This window comes from Perca fluviatilis, chromosome 9 (assembly GCF_010015445.1).
Source record: "Perca fluviatilis chromosome 9, GENO_Pfluv_1.0, whole genome shotgun sequence".
In the NCBI taxonomy this organism is placed as follows: domain Eukaryota; kingdom Metazoa; phylum Chordata; class Actinopteri; order Perciformes; family Percidae; genus Perca; species Perca fluviatilis.
In genome coordinates, this window is record NC_053120.1 from 26,858,227 (window position 1) to 26,867,926 (window position 9,700).

General features: G+C 44.2%; 1 protein-coding gene across 1 annotated transcript in view; it reads right to left on the bottom strand.

Moving 5' to 3' along the window:
• fgf22 (fibroblast growth factor 22) overlaps window positions 1-6,975 on the bottom strand; it is a 28,551-nt gene extending 21,576 nt beyond the window's left edge. Inside the window, exon 1 of the mRNA XM_039810301.1 lies at window positions 6,151-6,975. Within this exon, the coding sequence (XP_039666235.1) occupies window positions 6,151-6,523 (373 nt within the window). The 5' untranslated portion in view covers window positions 6,524-6,975. The remainder of the gene's footprint in view (window positions 1-6,150) is intronic.
• Window positions 6,976-9,700: the final 2,725 nt, after the last annotated feature.

The window sequence follows — 9,700 nt, forward strand, 5'->3', positions numbered from 1 at the left end:
GAGGGATGTCTGTCTTCAGGGCAACAGGTGCATTACATTCCTGCTATTATTGCTTCCTAGGCTCGGACTCCTTGTGATGTTAGGTTAAATCTGAACACCTTTTAACTCCTGTAGCTTTAGCCAGTCAGCCGTAGCTGTATTTAGGGATGCCAAGTTGTTTTTTCCCCATGTCTAGCAGGGGTTCTCTTTCAGCTTCTTTATTCTTGAGCCAGTGGTAAAATGCCTTCCAAGACATGATGTCTGGCTCAGTTCAAGCAGGGAGGTGAGAGGCTTTATTGGAAGGGTCAAAACAAAACCATTAATCTGTCTTGGTCTATCTAAAGTTGAAGCAAGACCTGTCTCCCCAGACTCAATGGGCTGATTACGTCAGTGCATATGTGTGTGTGCGTGCGTGCGTGCGTGCGTGCGTGCATGCATGCGTGTATGCGTGTGTGTGTGTGTGTGTGTCTGTGTGTGTGAATGTAGGGTCCGAGATGTGAGTGGTGGCTGCTCCTTGCTGCAACATTTCCTTTGGCGAATGATTTCAAACATGTGGTGCTGCATGAGTAAGACTAGCTGGCCGACTGTTCCCATCTGATCTAATTAATACTCATTTTACACCTTTCACACAAAAAGCACACACAGTAATAACAGTGCTAATGTGTTCTCATTGAGGAAAAGGCCAAACGCTTTACTCCCATTTAAAAAATGTACTGCCTGGCTGAGAACATGTTCAATGTTGCTGTAATTAATTCTGGCTCATTACAATGATGTATAAAGCACCTAAATCATTGAGGGAGTAGCTTTTGGATGGCAACAGATGTTCATAGGAAAAATACGGGAAATTATAACGTAACGGTTATTTTTTCTGGCCCAAAGAATATATAAAGAGTCGATTCTCAATCTCGCTCTATTCAAATCTTTAATCATTTTCTGATGTTCAGATATTTCTTCCTTCAAGTATTTAGAATTGATAAACTTGAACCTTGTATTCAGTATCATTCTCCGTTTTTTAAGAAGCTTTTCAGAACCTTTTTATCAATGGCTTTAAGATCCAAGTAGCTGGTTACTGGCACTGTGAAGTCTTCTCTTTTGTGTTCCCCTCACACCCACAGGATGTCCAGAGCTGTGGGATGCTATAAAGGAATTGGCTGCTGGAGCCAAAGTCAGACTCTATAAACCTGCTGATGAACCCAGTAAATCTCAGAGAGGAGCCAGAGCCAGACTGCTAAAGGTTGTTAGCTACTAATTGCTACATTTCTAGAGCCCATTCATGATATCAAACCCTGGTGGCAGAAACCAGGGATCCTAGGCTAATTAGGGTGACACTGACACTCTTGTCCTGCAATGTTCCCAGGACAGTGATAGAGTGTGTGTGTGTGTGTGTGTGTGTGTGTGTGTGTGTGTGTGTGTGTGTGTGTGTGTGTGTGTGTGTGTGTGTGTGTGTGTGTGTGTGTGTGTGTCTAAGAGAGAGATTTAACATGCATGTTCAACATGCATGCGTGTGGCAGTGATGTTTTATTTAGCTTTCAGCCTCTTGATACCATTTGATATAATTTGTCTCCCACAGGCTGAGGCCATGCACTGTCCTTATTGAAGGGATAATAAATGCATGATGCGTGGGATTTTACCCTCCTGTTGGCATCCAAAATGTCCACGAATCCCCTCTCAGTTGAGACGACCCGGAGGAAACCTTACATAATGCCTAATGAGCAACGGGAAACGCTCCAGCACTCCTCTAGCCTTTAATTTCCACCTCAATACTGAGCAGAGCACGCCCCGGCCCTTCTCCTAGCCTCATTAACATGTGTATTCTCCCGATTCAAAACACCAAAGCACTTCCTTCGGCCAGGTGCTTCCCTCTTTAGCCCATCCAGCCCTGGTGCTGTTGATCCAGTCACACGTCCCTAGTCTGAGCTCAACCACAATTAATGGTGAGTCATGGTAAGGATGTATAATAGCCAGGACAGAATTAACTTTCTTACACCTTTAAAATGGCAGACAGTGCGGAGCAGACAATTTGTAATGTCTGTCGCTTTGGCATGTGTATGCCATTGTCCCAAAATCACATCCTAGATTACACATGAGAAGATGATGGAGAATAATGGTGTTTTTGAGTCTGACTTTATGTTAATTTAAAATATTTACGGCTTTGTATGTGTATTTCATCTCCGATTAAAAATATCTGTTGTAGTATATTACAGTGGTGAGTTCTTCATTGTATATGACAATGTTCATGACTGTTACATACAGTAATGATACTATTTCCTGAGTATGACGCATGATTGAACCAGTATTTACTACACTTAAGTTCTGTTTACCCATACATTAAAATAACAAGAATTTTATACACAAGAAATTCACATTCCGGTAGATTAACTCTTCCTCACTCTCATCTTCATTTCCTGCAAATGTTCATGACTGCCATAGCTGTCGAACTGGTCAAACCTTTCAGGTGGATTTAGTCATCTGTCTGCAGCACTCGTCCTGTCTTTTCCCATTTCAAATTCAACTCAGTCTCTCCTTGGCGAGTGACAGTTTCCCCTGTCTAAAACAAGTTTGAATAATTTCCACAACATATTTCAGTAGGGTGGAAGATTTTCTTCCCATGGGTCCCATCCAAGTCAAATACACTCATAAACTGGGAAAACTCTCACATCAAACAAGCAAGATGTTGCACACCAAGGGGAATTTGGTAAACACAACACACACCCTGGCTGAGAGAGTTGCACTGCTGTAGAGGCAAAGGGAGTCTGGCCGCAGTGACTTCTGCGATTATAACTGCGTGGTGAGGTGACCTTATTTCCTAAGGGTGAATGGGCTGTCACTACCTGGAGGCTGCACAGACCTTTGATGTATTCAGCCACGCACACCCAAACGTTAACAGTCCATACATTAAAATAAGATGAAAAAATTAAACATAAAATAAAATAAATGCAGTGTGGCATGGCAAAAAAAAAAAACTAATTTGTAAAACATAAAGAACAAAATAATAGAAAACAGGCTTGTAATGAAATTAGCCTGCATGTATTACAGTAACTTGATTTAACTTCCGTGATTCTACATGGAGCTTCCGACCCCCCCCCCATACTCTACTCTCTATTCCATACTACTCTACTAGTTTTATAATTTGCTCTTGCAATTGACCATGACTTTGGTTGCTGGGCGTGCCCACACAGCTGTTGTGCCTTGCACTGTCTAATTAGCAGGCTATGACCGATGACCCAGGACAGGATATGATGTGTACCTGCCTCTGGAGCTTTTGTAAACACTTGGGTGTGTTTTTCCCCTCATCATTTTCAGCTTTGCCATAGGTCAAAAGAAAAACATTTCGAGGCCCTCCCCTTGGTCCCTCAAGTCCTGTACTTTGTCTCCTTTCGTGGCTATTTCGACAAGTTATTTTTAGAAACGTCGATGATAGTGGTATATAGGTGGATCTATATTTAGAGCGCGTCGTTTCATCCGCTGTAGTCAGATAATAATCGAGTCACGTATCTTGTCTGATTTGTATCTCTCAGGTTTGGTTAACAAATGCATAGTCAAGTTTACAACTTGCTTGTGTGTGTGTGTGTGTGTGTGTGTGTGTGGTATATTTCCTCATGTGTGCTCATAAGGCAGGATTTTTGTCAGAACACCTTGGAAATGGATACGATACATTTTCAGCCTGACCTGTGTGTTTTGAATTTCATTACTCATATCTGTAATTTCATAACATCTGAAAGGGCATTTTTAATGACTGCTGCACGATATTTTTGAATGTCATACCAGTACCTAATACCTTATGAACTGGAAGGCAAGTCTGATAAACAGAAAAGCATTTATTTATCTCCTTTTAACCCTATCCAGCTCTTTCTTCTCGCTAAGTCAGTCTTTCTCCCTCTCTTGACTTGTCCCTCAGCTGTTCCATGCCCCTGCTCCACTGGGATTGATACAATATTTTCCAACCTCAATTAGCTGTTGACTAATTCCAACTGTTTTTGCACCTGAGAGTTGGGAGTTGGGGCTGGAAAAACTGAGTGGAGTGGAGGTGAGGGCCTGGGTGTAGCAGGCAGAGCTGTCGGGGCAATATAGCTGTGTCGACAAGAGTGTAAGGGCAACACAGAGGACAGAGGAGGGGTCGGCCAGACTGCTGGCCAGCACTCGTGGAAGCTCCATGCACGGCTCAGGACAGTCCTGAGCTCCGCTACGGTAGGTTAATCTTGCACAAAACAATGGAGGAATGTGGAATTTATAATACAGTCGACTGTGTCTCCAACATTGTATTTTTCTGTGTGGGTTTCTAAGTGTTTTTGCAAGCACTTATGCATATATCTCAAACATATTTCTGGATATACATCAGATAGAACAAGACATTTCAAAAGTATTGAAAAAAAATCCTATATGGAAATGTGTGACCTCTTTCCTGTGTGATACTTATGCCTTTGTTGCACTGTAGTATCCGCATCACTGCTCTTGTCATTAAATATGCACAACGTCCTGCTTGTCCTGCCACTCTAATCTATAGCATGGCCACCAGTATCAGTATCAAGAAAATGTCTGGCGACAGGGGGCTCTAAGTCTGATTGAAAGCCTCTGTATGTGATGGCAGTAACGGTAGCCTCACACAGAAGCAGAGTGAGACCTCAAAACGGCCTTAAACCAGATCTGCCCCATTGTGAGGCGCAACCACAGACTGACCACAAGGTCTACATGACCGCTGGTTTGGCGCTGTGCTCAGCTCAGGGTGCAGGTACACACCCTCGCTCTGTGTGAGTGAACAGATAGAATCGTTCTTTCCACCAAAAGAAATGAGAGGATGATGTCTAAAGTGTATGAAGACATTACATTTAAGGGGACTGCATTTTTTTCATAGAGAGCTACTGCAACCACTTAAGTATTAATGACATGACTATGGCAAGAAAAAGCATGAATTTCACAAATCCTCAGCCATAACTTTTGCTACTTTCCAAAGATTCTGAATACTAATTCAAACTCCCTCGTGTTGCTACCAATCTTCCAGTGTCAAATTCAAGCAAAGCTTGGGAGTGATATTTTATTATGGTAGCTGACATATATTACCACTAATTTGAGAGAATGATGTCCCAACTTGGAGCCCACAGGTCCAAAATTTAACACAGTAATAATTCAACTCAACTTGAATTTCTACCAGTGTGTGTGGTTTCAAAACATTCTGCCGGGTGACTAATCCCGACAGGTTAACAAATGTCATCCAGTCTGCAGCTTGCAGCTTATTGAAACAGTGGCAACAGACTGGCTGGCCTGTTAGCAGGACGCAGCAGCTGCTCCAGCCCCCAGTAGCTGTATGGAAAAACTCTGACTCACACACTTGTATAAAAAGGCATTAACGACCAAATGCATAAATATTACCGTCAAAGGCATAACCGTCTCTCAGGGCTATCCAGTCAGTCAGTCAGTCAGCCAGTGACTAATGGAGAAGGAGGTCAGATCAGACCAGATCCGACCAGAGTCGGCTCATCTGACCTGGTCAAGCATCTGAAAGACGCCCATTGTTGGACACGAACAACTTCTTCTCAGGTGTCCCTGAACCACAGTTTAGGCAGAATAATCTGGGTCTATCTGGAACTGCATCCGTCTGAGAAGGTGCTAAGTGCCGTGATTGTGTGGAGAGCCACAGACTCTATAGAAAGGTTTACAGCTGTGCTGTGTTCATGAGGCTTTAAGCTAAAGCTTGTTTTCTCAGCACTATATTAAATTGGACACAGCAGTCACATTATTTACGACAAATCAAACTGTGAACGATACACAAGATTGTCGGAGGAATGTGTTTTCCGTTTACACCTGCTACTTACAATTGATGCACTTTCGTCACAGTTTTGACAAGTTAATCCCCTGTGAAACTGAAGCCCAGTTTGCGTCGCCAACTGATGCTCAATGTCTCTCCTCAAGTCAGCCTTCTCGTGCCAACTGTCCCATGAGTATTCTTAAATCCACACTAGGGTATTCCCTTCTTACCTAGCAACACGTCTCTCATGCTCTAAACACAACACAAATAGCCCAGCAGAGATAGAACCACAGGATATCCCTATGAACTGCTATAAAAGTAAACAGGTGAGAAAGTCCAGCCATAAAAATAAAGAATAACGTCAAAGGGCATCCTGTCCTGTCTGTGACATTCAACACATGTGAGATACAGAACTTAGGTGCACTTACTGTCTGCGAAGTTTTTCCGCCGAGTGCCGTCCACCTTGCCTGTTTTGTCAATACAGAGGAAGAACTTGTTGGCAGAGTAAAGTCGCCGTAGTCGGACGTCGCCCTCTAGGTGATTGTAACTGCGAGTGTGCCTTTCCAACGTCCATGAACAGTTGATGCCACTCGCCAGCACCTGAAGGGGTTCATGTCCAACCCCAGGAGGACAGGCCCCTGTGGCGGTGCCAGCGGTGACCAGGAGCAGGGTGAAGCATGCCAGGCAAAGGGAGGCTGCACTGGATTGGGGGAGAGGACGACCGGCAGAGGCTGCAGTAGTGGTAGTGCCAAGGGCAGGTTTAGGACAGAGATGAGCTACGGACGGCGTCCATCTGCACATGGTGGGTCAGACTCCCAAGGTGCACCTTGTGCAAGCTGTAGGCATGCTGATGATGGGGAGATGTCCCAGTGGAGAGATGACAAGAGGGTGGGAGTCCTGAAGAGAGAAGGGAGGGAAATGGCACTCACTGATCCTATGGATGTCACAGATGACCAATCTCTACTTTGGGCTGACAGCAGGACTTTCCTACAGCAACAAGCTTGGCAAAGTCTCTCCAGTTATCATCTTCAGTCTTGTCTTGTCTTCAGTCTTCGATTCTATTTGTCCGATCCTTTCATGAAGTGTTGTAATTAATGAATCCACCTTTAAAAGTTCCTCTTTAGTGTCGCTCCTTGTTTCTCTGTTTGTTCTCCTCCTTGGACTGAGGTCTTCTTTTCCCGTACCACATATAAAGTCCTGGGCTGTATGAGGATGCGCATGTGTGTGTGTGTGTGTGTGTGTGTGTGTGTGTGTGTGTGTGTGTGTGTGTGTGTGAGAGTGAGTGTGTGTTTGTCTTTGTGTGTATGGATATGTGTATTTTGTTTGAGTGTGTGTTCAAGTATGTGTGTGTGTGTGTGTGTGTGTGTGTGTGTGTGTGTGTGTGTGTGTGTGTGTGCGTGCGCACCTTGCGATGCCTGTCTAGCTGCTGACCCGTGGCTGAGAGGGAGTTGAATGAGGGTTGGTAACTGACTGTGTGTGTGTGTGTGTGTATGTATGAGTGTGTGTGATACTGAGAGAAAGAGAGAGGGAGAGAGAAAGAGAGGGAGTGAGCGAGTATGGGAGGGAGAAAGCCGGTGTGTGTCTGCGACAGAGTGAGAGAGAGAGAGAGAGAGAGAGAGAGAGAGAGAGAGAGAGAGAGAGAGAAAGGCAGTGAGAGTGTGTCTGTGTCTGTGTGTGTCAGAGTGAGCGGCAGTCAGCGAGTGTGTGTCAGTGAGCACGGGGCAGTGAAGCAGTGAACGGCCTCACGCTCTGCTGTGTGCAGTCAGTCAGTCAGTCAGTCAGTCCTGTCTTCTGAGGAGGCACCGACTGAGTTGTCCTGTTTTATTCTGGGCAGGGCCAGCATCTAGGGGGTTGAAAGAGAGAGGGGTGGGGTGGAGGGTGTGGCCACCGCACTCATTCATAACCATTTCAAACAAATGAGAAAGCCTGCATAAAGCACCGTCCCCTTTCTATTCTCTCTCAGAAAAGTTGATTCTGTGAGAAACAAGTCATTTGCTTTTCACCTGATGATTTTATTATTTTCTTCCTACACCTGGAAAGACTTACGTCCCCGTTTATTGGTGTTTTAAGCCCCCAACATCTCCAACATCCTTCCAGGCAGCGATTAGGCAATGGTTATGTTTGGGTTAAAACGCAGCACCCAGAATGGGTGCTGCGAGGGGCACGGGCACAAGGGGACCACTGGTGTGAATAAAACACTTTAAAGAACTCCTTAAAAAACCAGGTTCGGTTAAATAAAAAAGACGGGGCTGTTTAAAAAGAACGGACAGATATTAAAAGGAGGTTAAAAGAACCACTGGACAGGAGGGACAGCGGGAATTTAAAACTTTAAATAAAAGGTCACCTCCACAACTACTCCGGTGTCTCTCCCAGAGAAATATCAAAGTAGAAAAATAAAAAACACCAATGTGCCTACATACATATATAAAGTTGTGTAATAAACCATGTTATTTAAATTAAAAAATTAAATACCGTCTGCGTTACTTGCTCTTGAGGTTAAAAATATCTATACACATATCATTCAGAGTTAATAATAAGTGCTATGTTTAAAAAGTGCTTTAAGAAGTAAAAAGTGCCACACAATAAATAACCATAAATAATTTAAAATACATCATAGAATTAGGGTTAGGGTTAAGGTTAGGTGCCTTGAAGTCAACAGTCTCAGCGCTGCCTGGAAGGAGACATTGCGGGCTTAAAACAGTGGTTCCCAACCTTTTTTCCTTGGCGCCCCCCTACTCATGTCTAAGAAAAGCTGAGCCCCGAAACCGAAGTTGAGGTAACTCTCGAGATAGAGCCTTACTTTCTTTTTTGATACAGAGGAGTTATCAGCACTGTTACGTTTCTCCGCCATGTTTCATTCATAAAATAGTGATGCCGTGGCGGCAGGAAAAACGAGGATACAACAAAATATATAGTTTTCATACAGACTTTTGTATACATTATATATTCTAGTGTATTATCATAATTTGTTTAACATGTGCAAATATTTTTTTTTTTACCTCTACCTCAAACCAGATAAAGACTTGCGCCCCCCCTGTGATCTTTGTTGCCCCCCCTGGGGGTGCTTGGACCCCAGGTTGGGAACCACTGGCTTAAAACACCATCGAGCTACATCCCCTTTGCTATCCCATGACCTCCGCTGTCTTTCCCTTGATGTGAACGGTGAAGCATTTTGTAACACGGTCAAATCAGCTCCATTAAACGTGCGGTATATTCGCCGCAGCCGACCTGTCGAGCGCCAATGTGACATCATGGGTGCGCCGTAACTATTTATATACACCCCTTGTGTTTGCAGTCTTCTCCTGAACAGAGGTGTCGCTAATGAGGAAAGGCTACCGTCTCTGCTCTTTCTACGGACTAGATGAAGAAGAAAAAGGTAAACAACGGCAGAACTGGCAGCAGCATTGACGTCAATGTTTCGATTTGATTCGATGACCTACTTCGTCGGATCAAGCCTTTCATTCACCATGAAAGAACTCGTCTTAACCCAGTAAGTTTACAAGAGAGACTTGCAGTCACTCTGAGAGTCCTGGCATCCGGTTACCCTCGAGCTCCTTCAGGCTTCCTGTTTCCGCTTTGTCGTGCGCCGCTGAAAAAAAATAGAGTGCTGCGCGAGAGCTACGTCATTTTGACGTCACATTGGCGTGCGACAGGTCGGCTGCGGCGACTGTAAAAAGGCCTTTACTATCCAGTGAACCAGCTAGAAGACCATTTTTTGACACCTTCACTCTCATTTCTTCTCTCTGGCCACATGGGGCAAATTAAGGGAGCCTTTCCTTTTTTTCTTTTTTCTTTTTTCTTTTTTTTTACCGCTGCTGGTTTGAATCATCAAGCAGTCGGAAACACAGAGCAGGTTGCAGGAGTGTCGGCAGAGTTAGTCCAGATGAAGCCTGAGAGACTTTCTGATCACCTGTGTTAATATTTCAATGAAACACCCTCTCTGATCTTTGCAGTTTCATTTGGGAGAGCAGGACGGAA